The sequence below is a fragment of the Pempheris klunzingeri genome, chromosome 5 (assembly GCF_042242105.1).
Source record: "Pempheris klunzingeri isolate RE-2024b chromosome 5, fPemKlu1.hap1, whole genome shotgun sequence".
Classification (NCBI taxonomy): domain Eukaryota; kingdom Metazoa; phylum Chordata; class Actinopteri; order Acropomatiformes; family Pempheridae; genus Pempheris; species Pempheris klunzingeri.
The window spans coordinates 6,645,403-6,663,500 of NC_092016.1; the positions used below are offsets into that span (position 1 = coordinate 6,645,403).

The window sequence follows — 18,098 nt, forward strand, 5'->3', positions numbered from 1 at the left end:
ATAATATTATATGGCTTACCAAACATTTGATTCTCACTTGATGTACTGTGAAGAGCAATTGTAATCTGTACAGCAGAAAGCTGTCAGCAAACAGCCAATATTGTGTCTCAGAGGCCTGAATTAACATATTTGTCAGGGCAGCAAAGTGTAAATATTTGAGAAATTGAATTCATTTTCTGTACATCACATGAATGATTTGTTTAAATCTTTTGGCAGATTATTGATGTGGTTGTGGTTTCAGTGCTCCAGACGTCCAGTGAATGCTCATTTCATCAAAAACCTCAGAATGGATATTCCCGTCTTGGTGTTTCTGTCAGATTAGATTTGAGATCTTGTCTGATGCTTTTGTGTCAGTGATGATGTAGTCCTTCATTCCTCATTGTTGTGCTGTTATTACACTCCCAACATACTCCTTCACATTATCATTGATCAAGGAAATGATTCACCGCTGATGTCTCTCTGTACGCTATCAGCCTGCAGCAATTAACTCCATAAAAATGTTATTTGCAATTTCACTGTTAACTCATGTATTAATTCTGCAGTCAATTACCTTCACTTCAGCTTTTTCCAGACTCATTTCACTGATGGATGTCAGTCGTGACTGAGAACTTAACTCTAAGAAAACTTTTTGATCAGAGTGTCTGAAGTAATATTTTTTTCAGGGTTGAAATGGGGGAAGATTTGTACAGCAAATGTCACTCTGGCCATACTTAGGTGATAATGTTTTACCTTTGCTTTTAATAATCCAAATTCTCTTCTTAAAATAGAAATGTTGTGTTTGTTATCTTATTTTTGTAAGTTTAAGTTTTCTTGGCTTCCATCTCTGGCTTCTGGATTCCATAGAGCAGAAAGAAGACATTTGTACAATGCAGTGAGAGAATAAGAGAGACAATTTCTTTACTGTAGCTTATAACCTTGTTTAGGAGCCAAAGACTTTCTGGTTGACAAGGTCTGGGACTAAGCCCAGACCATCTGGGGCTGAGGTCAGGGTGTGTGCCGAACATGGTTCCCCTGCAATGGCGGTCCCTGCTGTCCTGCCTGGAACAGTACTGCCTAAAACTAATTTAATTTTACTGTATTATACAGTATGACTACTGCAAACATTACATTTAATTTAAAATTGAATCAAGGGAATGTTGTTGTGCATGTGCATGTGAAATTAAGCACTTTGTAGAGTACAAAAGAATTTGCCAATGAGCACAATCCAGGCACCAATTCAGCATCCTTCAAAATGTATTTGGGTAACATTTTAGTAGTAATTTAATGTCATTTCAAGAAGACAGGGTTGTGCAATTTGGTATATAGGAAAAAATAAAAAAATTGCCACAAAATTTTGTAGATATATTCATGCTCCTTATTTGATGAACTATGATGCCCTGACTTTTTATCTAGCGCCATAACGAGAACATTTCAATTTGTCCAATACTTTAGTATTTGACTTGCTAAATATTAGCACGCTGACTTTGTCACTGTGAACATGCTGCCATGACAAGTACAGTCTAATAGAGCCTAAATGCTATACACTGTATATATCTGTAATATGCTAGCTATAGCATTACTGTAGTCTGTCTACATAGGTGGTGTTCCCCAAGGTTCCATCCTCGGGCCCTTGTTATTTTATACCACTGGAACATATCATGATTAAAAACAGCATTCACTACAATTGTTCTACAGATTACACACAAATTTATGTCACATTAAAAACCAGTGAAGATGGTAATTTTGCTCCCCTATGAGCCATAGCGCACCCTCAGACCCTCTGGCAAGACTATGCTGGCTTTTCCTGAGTCTGGGCTCAAGACTAAAGGTGACCGGGCTTTTGTAATCAAGGCCCCTCAGCCCCGGGACTCCCAGTCTAAAGATCAGACGTTCGTAGAATCATTGACATCTTTTAAATGGCTTCTCAAAATGTATCTTTTTAAAAGTTCCTTTCAATGATCCTAGCACACCATTTTATTGCCAATATGTCTTTAATTATTGTAATCTATCTTTAATGTCATAGATTTTATACCATTTTATTTTTGTCTAATCTTAATTGTCCAATTTCATTTGCCTCAGTTCTGAGATAACCCTGAGAAAGTAAAGGTTATGAGTGTACCTCTTGACAGTAAACCACAGGATAAACAACAGAGAAAAGGAATGAAGAGAAACATGGAACAAAGCTGTGAGTGGTGCCAAATCATAAACCAAACAAAACAAAACGTGCTTCTTGGCTCATTGTAAAACTCTTACTTTTGACTAACCACTTGGAGTTTAATTAAGTAAACAGAGCTACCTGTCTGCACTAATCTTAAGTGTCATACAAGTCATTCAAAACACACACCAGCAGACACCCACAAGGCCTTGTGGGTCTAAACAATCAGGTTCACTACATGTAATGCCAAAGTCATAGATATGTAGAAAAAGAACAAACAAAAGTTAATCCTGTGGCCCAGATCCCAAACCATGACTAGTACCTCATCCGAGTTGAAATTCATGATTTTTATAAATAAATCACATCACATTTTGATCATCAGGACCATATGATCATAAATGATGCGATCATAAATGATTATGATGATGATAAATAATATAATGTCATGGCTTTTGGGAGTCTGTACCTCCACATGTTTTCTACAGATACATGAAAAAGAATAAATGGGCACATAAATAAATCCAGTTTCAGAATGGAAATTTGCTGACATGAACCTGGAGTTTTTTCTGCTGAGCTGCTGTCAGTTTAATGAACAACTGTGAACACAGAGCAGAGAGCTCAGATTGTGTCTCAGTCTGGATCACAGGTCGCACCGCCCTCGGCTCTTTCTCTGCAACAACACCATACAACACCACCACTCCTCAGGGCCTGGCCCGACATTCACAGGAATGATGCTACTCGTCTGTGGGGTGGACGGGACGAGTAAATCACCTTAACTCGTTCCTCCCCCTCCTCTTCTTCCTCCTCCTCCCCCTCTTCCTGGGGCCTGAGGCTGCTGGAAGGTTAGCATCAGGATTCATGGACATATTTTTGTGTCATCTATGTTGCTGCCGTATGACATCAGCACCCAGTCAGTCTGCATTTGACCTCCTGGTTATTTTCATAGGATTCTTTTTGCCGTTTTGTTGTAATTTCTTTCAGTTTCCTGAGACTAAACTTCACTAAAATTCACCAGACTGGACTAGATTAAATTAGATTATATAAAACTAGAGAAAAGTTTAAATGGATTCGATTATACGAGATCAGATTAAACAAAATTATATGTTATGTTATGTTATGTTATGTTAGAGAATAGACAGAATAGATTCAGCAGTAGGATGCAACCAGGAGGAGGCTCTGATAGCAGACTTCATCTCGTCTTCAGCGTGGGCATTTAGAAACACTTTGACGTTAGACGTGGTTGGACCACAGCTAGTTTTTCTTTCAGAAGCAGACTGAGACCTTTCTATAATGTAAAGCTTCCAGTTAATGTGAAAGACAAACACGTCCAAAAGTTCAGTAATGTGCATAGAACCCTGAAAACTGAATTAAAACCAACAGCACACCTCCATGGTGGAGAGGCAGCGCAGGCATTTGGGGTCAGATTCCCATTATAGTCTAACTGCAGGGCAGCAGCAGATTCATGATCGTGAGGTCAGTGTTAACAGTATCTCGCAGAACCCCCCCCCACCCCTTCTCCCTCAGGCAGCAACAGGGGATAACGGATAGCAGGACAATATGGAAGTAGTTGTTTTCCATCTGGAAGACAGCTTCATGTATGTAGTTTATTGGTGATATTCTTCACAGAGGAGAACGGTTGATTAGAAACATAAAGCAGGAACAGAATCTCAGGCCTGCTACTGTGATGTGTCTCTGTAGGAGAAACTCATTAGTGCTGAGTAATGAGCCTCCTGCTAATACAGCAGCAGAATTATGCTCTCTATCACGGGCTCTGTGAGTGTTTAGCATTTTTCAATTTAATTAAACAGTCAGTAATCTGGTTGTAAAAGCTTCTGAGGTTTCCATCTATAATGTAACATGAATATGACACTGGTGATAGCTCAGAGCAGAGTTGCTGTTTGATGAGAGGGAAGTTGTTGTTTCTGCCCTGCACATAAAGATGCTGATTGATTCAGATTCATCCCCAGTCAGATTTGTCAATAATTACTTGACAGATTTATGATGAAATACACACTTAGTATTCATGTTCCCCAGAGGATGATTGCTAAAGATTTTGGTGACCTCCTGACTTAGCATGTTTTTTGACATCTGACTACTACTGGCTGTGTGAGCTGTTACACTGCTTATGGGGTAATAATAGCCAATAATAATGATAGCTAATAATTACCAGCTGCAACCAAATTGGCTGGGATTGTTCTCACTTTATAGGTCTATGTGTGTTTCATATGTCTGCTTGTTCTGTTGCTCTCATTATTTTAAAATGTTTGGAGTTATAATCACAATTTGTTAAAACTAGAAGTGAAATTAAAGAAACAAAGCAGGTTGTAGATAGTTTTAGTCTTTGTGATTCTCCACCTCCACCATATAACAAATAACAATTTAGGCAAAACATACTCTTTAAAGCAATATTCCTAGCTGAAGTGTAAGCACTGACAGCAATTGGAATAAATTAATTAATTAAATAAATTTTTGTTCAAGTGTGGATTTGATGTGTCAGCTGCTTTCACTACATTTTCATAATTTTTATATAAATATTGTTTTTATTCTTCTATTATCTGTCCCCCTGTTTTCCTGTTAGTATAAATAGTAGTGCTCATGGCGCTTAGCTTGGGGTTCCTTTCACGCATGCGCATTACAACAGGCTGTCAATTCGAAACCAAGCGAGGGAAAACGGAGTAAACTGCTGCCGTAAGTTTCTTCTCTCTTGTTTCCAGCATGTACGTCCACATTTTGGCTGCTAAAGAGGGGCATTTTACCACGATGGTCCTTTCGTTGAAATGCTGTTCGTTAGTTTATAGAATCTTGTTTATCTTGTTAATCTTGTTCCGTTGTGTTTCCGAGAGTGCGTGGCCAGACCCAATCTAAAAATCCACATATTTTGGATTGCATAACTTATTGGCTGAACTGTCCACCACAAAAAGTGGAGGTTTAGACATTTTACAAATCTGCACATTCCACTTTAAAATTCGGCTTGCACGGAATACGTAATTAAACACACAGTGACGTTTTCCTTGGCCATAAATCAGGCAAATTTCCACCCCTTTCCGTCCGAGGGAAATGTTGAAATATTATTTAAATGACGTTCTGCATTATGTATTGTATGTATGCCGAATTTATCAATATAGTTTATGTATTCAAGAAATCACGTACACTATCTTCTATTCAATATGTATGGCTGCAGAGAATCAAAGCAACTTTAAATTGAGGGATTTGCGAATGGAGTTTGCGTGACGTTTGCTTATATGACAGAACAGCAGTAATCGCTCTGCGTTTTCTTTGTTCACTTGCTCACCTCAACACAGTAACACATATAAAATCATTTGGAAGTTTTCTACATATACTTGTAATGACTGCAGCTGCAAGGCTATTATGTTGGTGCTAACAGAAAGCTAAGCTGCCCTCCGTGGTTGTGTTTGCTAAAGTTTGCTAGCAAGCTAACAGTTTACTTGCTGTAGCTGAACTTCAGATATCTGGAGTAACGGAGCAAAACATGTGTGTTGTCACTGTTTCTATTAGCTTTAGTTGTTTATTTACGATGGACCACATTATAAACAGCTGGACCTGCAGCGCTGATGCTGTTTACTCGGTGCACTGTATCTTCTGCAGTGGCTCAGCTCCACTGGTTAATTGTCTTTTAGAGAAACTGATGGTTTCCTCTGTGAACTGATAATACATGATGCGCACATACTGGCCCCTCTAGTGCCTGATGGCGCTGTCGTTTCAGTAGCATATGCTCATTGTGACTGATATGGTCCTGCCGATTAGTGCCACAGCTGTTCTACTCGCACATGTATCTTATTAGTAGTTGTCAAGTGTTAAACTGGCAGATGCACCTCTCCACCAAATGACACAAAACATAACAAATCTGTAGTGTTAAATTGGCACATACCACTTCCCAATGATATATGATGGATGTCTATTATGTACCATATCACTAACATATGGTTTTCATCACATGAGTGGCAGCGATCAACAATGACCATTATCATGTTATGGCATATAAGTTACCACTTTTATATGGTACCTACAGGTGAACAGTGGCATATGTCAGTCAGGATTATCATACATCAGTAAGAGGTCTCTGCCAGATCAGGTGTTATTGAATCTTTACCTCGCACGACTTCTTCTTCTTCTTCTTCTTGATGATTGCAAGAATATGATGTATCTGTAAGAGTGCCGTGACCTCTTATGGCTGACCTGTCTCTTTCTGGTTTCTAGTGATGTTCTTAAAATAAAAAAAAAGCAAACAGTTGGTGAGCTTTTAGCAGCAGGAGTAGAGGGAGACATCGCTATTTGATGCAGTTATGGTAGTTTCAGCCATAATGGGCCACTTTAAAGCTTTTTTTTTTTTTTTCCTATTTTGTCCACTTGCTTTGTTAAAATAGGCTGTGATTGTGTTTGAAACTGCTGCAGAGCTGCTTTTTACTGCTGACATTTTATTGAGGTGCTGCTTGGTTAATCAGATGAAGGGATGACAGTGTGGGGCCTAACAACTTGGAAAATGGATTTTGCTTTTATTTATTTTTTTTACAATTTTTAGTTTTGAGCCTATGATTGAAAAGTGCATCACAATATATTTAACTTTCTAAAAGGAAAGAGGCTGGAGATATTTAATAAAAGTGACCGCTGGACAAAATGCCAAATGATTTCCTGTTGAGCTGTTGTTGGTTCATACTGTCTATGGGGTTTGTATGTGGGTGTTAATGCCTTGATCATGCCACACTGGAGTTATCCTTATTATAACTTGTAAATAGAATTCACATTACTCTGATATGTGCTACTTGGCACCCACTCATACAAGTTCCTTAAAATACAACAAATAGATGGATTAGTTAAGACTTTTGTTAGATGTAATTAAACCCAAATTTAAAGGATTGTGTTTGGTTTATGTTTTCAAGATGCAGTGTTTTAACCCAAAAGACCAACTCTGTAATCATACCGCTGTATTGATGATGTGAACACTTTAGAGTCGTCACCATGGGAATTTTTAAAATCTCTATCATGCATCCCATTTGACCTGAATGCAGCATCACTAGGCACAGGGCCTGTTGTATTATGGGAAATGCCGGATTCTGTACTCTGGACTAAAAGTCCCCTTGGCCTCTGTTGCTTTGATTTTATCAATACTGTCTTTCACAAGTGCAACAACTTCATGAACTCACACTGCTAAAGCACTAGAGAGCTACCTTTCCCTCTGTATACAAACCGTTCCCTTTTTATAGTTTCCCATTGGAGTTTTCTGCCTGTAAACCACAAGTTCTCAAAGTTTTGAGAACCAATGTAGGGATCTAGCGTATGATCGAGGGCTGCACAAGAAAAATTAACACATAAAACAAAATAATCATAAACATTAAGTTGCCAGAAACCTTCCCCTGCAGCAGAGAGAGAGAGATGGAGAGATTTTTAGAGACTTGTACAGTTTGGGTTACAAGCTTACTATATATCACAATAACACACATTAATATTGTTATTCCCTCTAGTCACAAGTTTGTTATCTGGCACCATCTCCATCTCTAACTTAAGCTAATAACACCAGCATTGATGACAAAACATAAATTCCTTCGCCATGTTGCCATGCAGCAACTAACTTTCTACAAGTTGTCATCCCTAACCTAACAGATGCTTGTTAGAGGGACGCATCTTGACGCAGTATCTGAGTAGTGTGTTTTAATGCAGCCTGTTGAAAGTGAAAGCGTTGAAATGGACCAAGGATGTTTAAAATCTAATGCATGCATGTCATGTCACCATCAGGAGCTGCACAAAGTGTTTCAGAGGGCCACCGCTGGCCCGCAGGCCGCACTTTGAGAATCACTGGTGTAAACAAACACAGTTCTGTTTATAGCCAGTGTTGATGAAACACACTCTGAACGTCCTTGACACCAATCACATATGTTTAACACATTTTGTTGCATGTAAACCATGCTGACATTTGCTAGCAGTTTTCTTCTTCTTTGCCCCTGCCTGGCGCATCGCTACATTTCTTGGCACGTAACTGGTGCCAGAGAAAGGCGTCATATACTGTAGCTCGCCTTTCATTTGATAGACATGGCTCTCAGCACTAATATATATATATGCTGCCGTGAGCGCCGGGAGTCTCAAAAAATCAATTGTTGGAGTCGGTGAATTGAAGCAATTAAGCCATCTAAATTTTTTATGTGAAAACGATTCATGTTCACTTTAGCATTTCCAGGTCTTTTTTGTAGTGACCTCCGTCCACAGTGAAACACCTGAGCAACATAAAAACAGTTGGCACAACACAGCTAACAGCTGGTCAGGAGTGGGACAGTCCGGTAGGCCGGATCATTATTTTATGGTTGTAATTCAGATGACTAAGTAAATATAAAACAGGTTAATGACAGCAGCGGAACTGTATAATGGGCTGCATCGATTTTTCAAATGAGCGATCACAGATAGTTAAGTGATTAAAGGTTGTGCTCTTAACTTTACTGCCTCACAGTGCAGCTCACGTCATTGTTTGGCAAAAGCTTTGTTCACCCGTTGCACACTCAAACACCAAATGGGCATTTTTAGATTTAAACACTATGTAGATGTTTTTGGTAAAGCTACGTTTTGGTGGGAGAAAAATGCTTATTGTAGTCTGGACGGATTGCTGAAAGAGAGAAGATGTGTTTACAAGAATTAACTGGCTTACAGTGGATGTACTCTTCAGTTTGCTGATTCTCGTCTCTTCCTGTGTGTAGCCGTAGATTAATTTTTACTTTTTGAATATTTGATATTTATGAGCTCTGAAGAGCTTACTCATCCTGTGTCCACCTGCCTGTGAGAGTTGAGTGCTCCCTCCTGCTTTTGAAGTGGCAGCCGCTCGCTGTAGGATAGATCACACAATGCGTGACCCCAGCGACCTCCTGCTGGACAGCCGTATGAGTGGGTGATGACATTGGACTTTCATCTGGTATATCATCCCAGTATTCCTCCTCTTCGCCTCAGTGGCTGCTCCATTACAGAGAAACCTGCCACATCATTCACTCTTTTCACGTGAAACATTGTTGGCTGGAGTGAAAAAGAGAATCCAGACTCTGGCTGGTTTCCTGCTGAAGAAGCCGAAAGAGCAGAACGAATTGGTCCTGGAGGAGGTGAAGATACCTGTTGCCAGTCCTGCAGAAAACTCAGTCAAACCAACTGTCTGAAATGTGACTAGTCTACATGTTGATGGCTCTGTTATGAAACTCTATAAGTAACATGGATGGGCTGAACTTAGGCCTGAAGGATAAACCATTTTTTAAATTGAATTGGCTGTCTGAAAGTGCATCTGTTAAATTGCAAGAACCACGATTTTCTATAGGTTTGAATTTATCCACATTTGAACAATGTCTGTACAATTTGTTGATGGTTTGCTAGCTTTAAGAAATCTGGTGGTGAAGAATTTACTCACCTGTAGCATATAAATGTTAACTCAACCCAGACTAAGATTCTTTCCTCAAGTAAGAAATCCCAGTCTGTGTCAGTTTGGTGTTTGAAAAGATTGAGAATAGACTTTTCAAAAACAGTAATTGTGAGCCTTTATTTTAGCTGCAATGTAAAATCACTGAAAAAAGTCAAACATGCTTAACTGCTTACTTACTTACTTAACTGGCTGAGCACTTTGCTCAAGTGGTCATAACAAAAGGGAGACACACTATAATGAATGTTTAAACACAAGAAATCTTTATTACAGCAAATGTCATCAGTTAAACCAAATTAAAGTAGAATAAAGTGGCACTAAAACAAAATTGAAGGATGGCATTATTTGACAGGAAAAATTGTATTTACACATTTTCCTCAAATTGTCCGGCCTTAGATGAACTGCTAGTATCCTAAATGCGGAGGTGTTCCCTGTAATGTAACAGGACAGGTTCCAGGTGTTGGCCAGGTGAGGTCATAAATGAAGAGCAGCAGAAGAGCAGCATGTTGGTCAGCTACTTATTCCTCATACAGAAACACAACAAGGCTCACTCCAGCATGGACACACTTACACCGCGACAATCCTCTCTCCACATCTATTCTAGGAGTTGGGTTTTTTTCTTCATTTGTTGGGTCTCTCTCTCTCTGCCCCCCCAAAAGAGTAAAAGATTATGCAAATGTAGAGCAAATAAATAAGGTTTGTGTCTTGGTAAAAATGCTCTGGAGTCAGAGAGGACATTTTGTGATTTTTGACACACTGTGGCTGTTTGTCAGAGAAGGGGGAAGAAAAAGCATCTCAACAGAGCCGTCGCTCTCGGTCTGACATGTTTGTTTTTCCCCTCCGCCTTTCTCTGCCCTGGTTGACTGAGGTTTGGATTTATTAATTCACTTCTTCTTCTGTGTCACTTGTTTTCTGACACTGCGGCACTGCAAAAAAAAAGAAAAAGAAAAAAGAAAGAGATCATATTTCCTTCACTGTCGTTAAGTAACTAATGATGATAATGTAATAATACAGCAATAAGATTTAGGGGTAATATTAAAATGTTCCCATAGGTCACAGTCACCCCTTCAAATAGCCATTTACCCCATATTCTCAGGTAACTCTATTCACCTCAACTGCCTTTATTTGAAACCTCTAATTCCCAGTTTTTATATATTTGGTAATGCAAATATGTTAGAACGTTTTATGTAACACAAATTAGATTTGGCACCATCGGCACAGGTTGGCTACGTTTTAATTTGCCAGAACATCTCATAATGAGAAATAATCCCTTTGCATGAACCCCTCCTCAATGACAATTTTACCAAATCTTTCTACCATTCAAGTGAAGTTGATGTGTGTTAACATTCGCCCCTGATGTGTGCCAGCCTTTTAATCCCAAAGTAACACTGATAACTTGCATTGCTGTAAGGTATGTTTTTCTAGAAAAAAACTCAACTGTGCAATTAAATGATATACAGTAATTACAGACCTACTGATTCTGTTGTTTTGTTTTATTTTATTTTATCTGACAGTAGTTCTCAGCCAAAAAGTGAGATTTCATTTTAGTAGAAATAATTTTTTCCTGCAAGGTGATCCCTCCATAGGTGCTCATTAAAACCTCCAACCATCTCCATTAAACCATTAAAAACAGCTACTGCTGTCAGCAACTCTTCAGTGTTGCAATTGCGAGAAATTTAACCTAAACAAAATCTGCTCTATAAGCACAGAAACATCATCAGTAAGGTCATATTTTTTTAACTCTGCATCCTGAGGAGAAGTTTTCAAAAGTCAGCTTTTCAAAACGGAGAAGTTGTGACCTAACATACACAAATCTGTATTTTACCACAACAACATTTTAAAGATTTTAACTAGGGCTGCCTCCTGCCTGTCTACCTACATACCTGCCTACCTACACACACACACACACACACACACACACACTGCAAGTGCAACCACTGTGTATGACCGGAGTCAAGTCTAAAGCTGGCGAGCTAGTCGCACAAAAATGGCAGAGAAAGACTGTCATGAATTACCAGCAGGAAGCAGACACCCTCTGAGCCGAAGATCTAGAGAGAGCTGTTGATGCGACAGTTTAGTGAGCTAACGGCACAAAGCACAGCCCCCTGAGCCCAGTGAGCAGTCGCTATGAGCTAAAGGTAATATTACGTCTGTGACAGCTATTTACTTGTGTTTATACGACTGTGGCATTTGATGTTTGTTGTTCATTTGTTACACTGAAAAGTGGAGAGAGGCTGTCAGTCAGCGGTTTTGTATATAAATGAATGAGACTCTGTAAAGACTCAGCCTTTAACACTGCTTAAAAACTCCTGCACACTGTCGCCACTACTGCTGATTTATTCAGTCAGCCATAATCAAGCGTTCAGACGAGCATTACAGTTACTTTTATACACATAGATACAGGGGAAAAAAGTCAGTCACAGGACCACAAAACAGTGCCATCCAGGTAATTGGATATAGACGGCTAATCGCCATTATCAAATACAACATTAACCTTCAGGGTTTAAAGTCAGATGTTGACCAAACAGACAACACATATTTTAAGATCAGTAGACCTGCTAAACATGTCTGTATCCCTCCTATTACATTATAGTAAATTGAATTATAGGATTTTGGATTGTTGGTCAGATAAAAACAAGACATTTTATAATGTCACCTAGTGCTCTTGGTTATTTAGATTATGGACATTTTTCAGTCTTCTGATGTTTCGTCGACAGAACAGTTAGTCAATTGATAAATGAATATAATGGTTAATTGCAGCTGTAGTCATGATATTGTTCATCCCGTGGCTGTAATGAAGAGCTGACTGCTGTCCTGCTTCTCTGTGTACATTGGTAATGTTTGTATCACCGAACCTGTGTCAGCTTCTTATCAGCTGCTGGTGGTGGAAGAAGCTTCATCTCTCTCTGGCCTCTGGGAGGATTTCTGTGATTCCTACTGCAGAGGGAACTCCTCCAGTCTGCATGGAAATAAACCTTTTAGATCTGTGTTTTCATCCTAGGGCTGAGGAGATAAGACAGATGATTTATGGGGATGCATAGATAAAAGAAAACACTCTACACTACACAGATAATGTGTATCATTGTACCTCCTCCAGTTCCTATAAAATGCGGAATATTTTAAGCTTCTTCTGATTATGAATTAGATGAAACAAGTCTTCGGTTTAACTGCTCATTCTGATCTACATTCATCGTAACTTAAACAACATACAGCATTTCAATAAATCTGGAAAAAAAAAATCAGCCTAGAAGCCAAGATGTGACTGTTATGTGTTTGTCTGCCAGTGTTTGAGCAGAAGTTTTGATTCAAAGGTTCAGTGAGTAATTAGCTGCTGTATTGAAGATCAAAATTGACTAGGTTTAGAGCAGCAAAAACACTACCGGTAACGGAAACGCTGGCAACTGGAAATGAGACCATTCTCTTCCAGCAGCACGTCAGGTCACAACTTTATATGGGCGCACTATATATAACTGTATATAATTGGAGAATTATTTTCCATTTAAAAAATGTATTACTATAAAGATATTTATTGGTGCATGTTTGCGGGGTGAAGCAGCTCTGGCTTTTTGTCCCCCCCCTCGGGGTAAGTGTAATGCGGGTGTGAGATGTGAGGCAATTTAAACAGGCGTGTCTGTGTCCAGGGTCTGTCTGTCTGTTTTTTTTTTTTTTTTTTTCTTCTGCTGTCGTCCACAGAGAGCCTGTGACTCAGTGCTGAAGTGTGGTTTTAAATGGTTTTAATAAATGGGATTCTTTGAACGCTGCAGAGCCTCTCTCCCTTGACGCACTCCCTCCGCTCTGCACTTGCAAGCTGCTCCTGACCTGATAAAAACCTGAAATCACCTGCTGAGCTGCAGGAGTTTATTTTTTATTTATTCAAAAGGTAAAACTGCTGGAGCGTAGGCCTGTGGCAGCTGGAGGTTTTATGTTGTAGAAAATGAACTTTCAGGTTGCAGCCAACACTGAGCTGTGTGTCCAGGTTCACCTCGGCCCATAATTAATGAGTGTACTTTGGAAAATTGGAGATTGTAAAATAGCAATTAAATATGCAAGTTTAGAGTTTAATTTGTTTCTCAGTGGATAGTGGGAGAGAGTCATTTGCAGTGTACTGTGATGGTGTGCTGTTTGTGTTTATAACTGACTGTGCATCACCCTTGATTACCCTCTCAATGTGTCAACTGATGACACCCATCTGATTAAAACAAAATAAATGCCATATTACCATCACTTTCTCTGCACAGTTTTCCATCAATAGAGGTTTTACTGGAGCTTCTGTAATTACGCCATTTTGTTGCGCTGCCTTCCTCTGCAGCGCTTTAATGCAAATGACTCTCCCTTAGATATTTCCCTCAGGAGCTGCTGGGGACCAAAAACAAAGCTAACTCTTTAGCTGTTAAATGCCAGTTTTCACCAGCTAGTTGTTAACTATCTCTGTCTGCCGCTACACGATGTGCTGAAACCTGCTGTAAAGCTCCACAAAGCCAAGAGGAGCTGCAGATTCATGTAATAACTCTCTGGAGGTTCATCACTACACATAATTATCTGTTTTGTACAGCTCACTAATTTAAAGCATTTACGTTAAAGCGTTAGAAGTCTTCAAATGCTTTGTTTGACCAGCAGTAAAAAAAAAACCCCAAAGACATCCAGTATACAATGACATAAAACAGAGAAAAGCAGCACCTTGAAGAAGCTGCAACAAGAGAATGCTTGATATTTTTTGCATTGTGTATGAATAAACAACAGACCACCTACTTAATCTTTTCAGCTGTGTTTGTCAGCATTTTGTTGCTGGGACACTGTCTTACTCAGTAGCACTTTGGTGTTTTGCTCAGCTCACTTTCTTTTGAGGGGAACAGGTGAGTCGTTGAGCATCCTCCCACCACAACGCTCATGTCTGGCTTGCAGACCGAATGGCCGCGCTGAGCTTACGGTTTAGCAGTGAGCTGCTGTTTGGAGATCTGTCCTCTGTCCCTCTCAGCCTCTTTTCCTCGTCAACAATGTGGCTGGGATGAACTTGAGTTACCCTCTGAGTTAATGAGTGTCCCGGAGCAGCTGAGCAGTGGGTCTCTGCGACGCTCGGAGGAGCAGGAAGGCCGCCGTCTGCTCGGGGTGGCGCGGCCGTCATTTGGCAGGGATCAGCTACTGTCCCACCGCGGGGATCACCAGACTGTTTACAGCGGACTGGTGGTCTCTGATATGCTGCTGCTCTGTGGGAGGGACTCTGACTCGCAGCTCAGTCTGTGTCCTTCATTTACAGAAGCTGACAAGTTAACCAGCTAAAGGTCACAGTAGGTCTGTGTATAGCTGTGGTCCAGATGCCAGAATTTTATCATACAGGTGTTTGTCATGTGCAGCCAGGGAGTTGCCAATAGAGATGCAAAGTCTGAGGCACCACTGGTTCCTCACCATGTTTTTCATTACTGCAATTCAATTTTGAAAAAAAGCACTGAGCACTCATTGCTTTTCAACACAGAAACTCAGGAGTCTCACAGATTTCATGATCCTATACTGTAGATGCATGTTATGGCACTGCTTAGGGTTGCTTTCTTATGGGGCTTTTTGCTCTCTTAGATAGTGTAAAATACAGTCTTAAGTGACAATATTTTGAGTGTCTGAACAAAGACTCCGACCAAACACTTGATGTTAGCTTTGAGTACTCAACAGTTTTTGTATAACTCCCAAGGGCACCCATTAAAACGTTTGTCTGTGTGACTGTGACGCCACAAAGAATAGGCTGATTTGGGTGTTCAAGCTGCCTGGTGAGCTGCAGCTGTAGCATCCTGGCTGATGAACCTGCAGGTGTAGGTGGGTCTGTGAACCGGCAGCTCTGTGATGTTTTTGGGGGCAGGCAGACCAACAGAGTGACTTGTAGCAGCTGTTGGTCAGATCCAGAAAACCATCTGTGGTACCATCACACAGAGCAGCTCTGAACTCATGAATGAATCAGTCATCGTGCTCTAATTCAGACCTCTGGCTCCTCCCCTCTGGTCCAAATCGGAGAGGTTTATTTGATTTTATTTTTTCCTGGCTGGATTTTCTGCGTGACTGAGCAGCTGACTGTACGGCCGAGTGAACAGCTCGTCTGCCTTGCAGGCTGTTCCCGTTCCGCCGTCCTCGGTCGACGAGGTACCACCGAGGGACTCGCCAGTCAAATCTGCCGGAAATCAAACTAACGAGCTCTGACATGAAGCAATGTGCTACCTGCTGGGAACACGGTCAACACTTTTCTGGGTTCCTCCCTGACACGCCTCACAGACTTTTACCCTCCCGCCGTGCTGTCGACATGGATCTGGTGTTTCCTGTCAGCGATTTTATCCTGGTAATGAGTCGTCCGTAGTGGAGGACAGTCAGACTGGACTTCAAACCAAAGCCCTTAAAACCAGAGATCACCAGTTGGATCAGTGTCTGTCAGAAGCTGTGTGTCCTGCCTTCTCAGACAGAAAACCTAAAACCACTGGCATTCACCTCTGTCCAAACCAGATAAATATGAATATTTTCAGAGGTTTCTTTTGTTCACAAACCCGGAAACAGACCCATAAAATCAGAGGCTAAACTCAACCCAAACTATTTGGCACTCAGTGTGTTGCTATAGAAATCAATCCTGTTTTTCAATTCATTTCTCTCAGGTCACCTTGACGTCATGCCTGTCCATGTGCTTTTGGAGGGGGCGGGGCCAGGTGTCCAGGTACCAGCACACCTGACCAGGGTTCCCATCCCGCTCATCAGTACCAGCACCGACTCCTCCAACAAAACAGTCCAGGTTTGTTTACAGCACGCCTGTAATCAAAAAGGCTTTTCATTTTTGATAAGACTAATAATACTGATACTAGTAAGACCTAATGAGCACCAAAATACCAACAACTCACTTTGAGCTGTTTGGTTTGACTGAATCTCTCACCTGTGTGGCTGCGCAGGGCGATACAGTACCACACAGACGGGCAAGGCCAAGGAGTATTGTGTTGGTCATTGTCACAAAAAAAAATGTTTTGTTGTTATGGATGTTTGTGCAAGATGAGTATGGAAAAACAAACAAAAAACTAGAAAAGAAAACATTTTAATTGATGTTTTGTGCTGCCGTTCATAGCTGCCACGTCTTTTCTGTAGAGTTTCAAGATTTTCATGTGTTTTCCTGCACTGATCCATATATTTTTCCCTTTATTCCCTTTTCACTTCTCTGTCACCTGCTACCATCTGTTCACATCCACCTAGTTTCTCTTTAATTTGAGGCTATTTTTCTTGTTCTCGATTAGTACGCTGCAGGAATATATTCATAAAAGCCAAAGCAGCAGAATAAGCCACCGTCTGTCTTGCAGCTCATTTCCCAGAGGGCGCTCATCAACATTACTTAGTTTTCTGATGTGGCTTTGAAAAGTTGACAGTCTTTTGTTTTTTTTTATTTTCCAGGGGAAAGTGGTTCATAAAGGCCCGCTGGTGTCGTCAGCGGCTAACAAATTCATCCAGAAGACTGTCATCCAAGGTAACACTCAACATGTGTTTGTCTCGGTGTCTGTATCACCTGTCTGTTTGTACCTGAATTTGGTCCAAGCACCTGCCTGCTGGGTTCTGTGGGTTATAAATTAGTTATCAGAGCTTTCAGAGCAGGTTGTTACAGATGTAAAAGTGAAATCAGTGCTGTTGTACTTAAAAGGTCACAGTTGTTGCTATGGGGAATCAAACCAGCAACCTGTCAATCATCTTCTTTACTTTGGTCACAAGTTTTGAAAATCTTGTCTTTAACTTTACCAGTGTGTGTTTTTTAGAGAGGAAAAACCTCAATTATTGATTAAGTTATTAGATTAATTGGAGTTGCTGTACAGGTACTGGAGATTGTATAAACTATCTGGTGCTCATTTCACATAGTTAATTAACAAAGTGGTTTTTCAGTTTAGTAATTTTTGTGACACACTGAAAAAGATTAACCTCAACTGAACTTAAAACAAAACTGAGGCATAATTCACATTATGCATTTTGTTTCATCAACATAATTGGCTCATTTGAGACTGAATTTGAAAAGGAAAAACTTTTTAGCAATTGGAGTTTGGACTGAAAGTCTTTTTGTGATTATGTAAAATGTTTCAGTATTGTTGTTTTCATCTCACCCTGCCATGCAATCACTGGTCTGCTCATCAAGAACAATTTGGGCTTTAGTTTCTTGATGAAGGACACTTTGACACAAAAATGTAGACTTAATTTCACAAGTAGTTTGCAATAGTGCATTCTGGGATGTTTCCCCACACCTCCCTTGGGATGCTGCAATATAAAGCCATACAAACTACTCCAGTAAGAAGTTGTAATATTTTGTCTTCCACCACCAAATCAAATAAGATTACATCCAGATCAAACCATTTAAAGTAAATTTTTGACAAGAAGAAAATAATTATTGATTAGTGTTGCATGAAGCTTTAAATGTATTTTTTGATGTCTGAAAAGTGTTAAGAATCTCTTATCTCTGTCACACTGTTTTTAATCATTAAAAGGTGCAGTGTGCGAGATTAATTTGCGTATCTTTGGGTAACAGCTGGCGCTGGAAGCTGACTACTACTATTTGGCAAGCTACTGTGGCTA

General features: G+C 40.1%; 1 protein-coding gene across 1 annotated transcript in view; it reads left to right on the forward strand.

The window, feature by feature from the left end:
* The first annotated feature begins 4,790 nt into the window (after positions 1-4,790).
* pot1 (protection of telomeres 1 homolog) overlaps positions 4,791-18,098 on the forward strand; it is a 54,243-nt gene continuing 40,935 nt past the window's right edge. Inside the window, exons 1-3 of the mRNA XM_070831033.1 lie at positions 4,791-4,822; positions 16,160-16,293; positions 16,938-17,010. Of these exons, the coding sequence (XP_070687134.1) occupies positions 16,174-16,293; positions 16,938-17,010 (193 nt within the window). The 5' untranslated portion in view covers positions 4,791-4,822; positions 16,160-16,173. The remainder of the gene's footprint in view (positions 4,823-16,159; positions 16,294-16,937; positions 17,011-18,098) is intronic.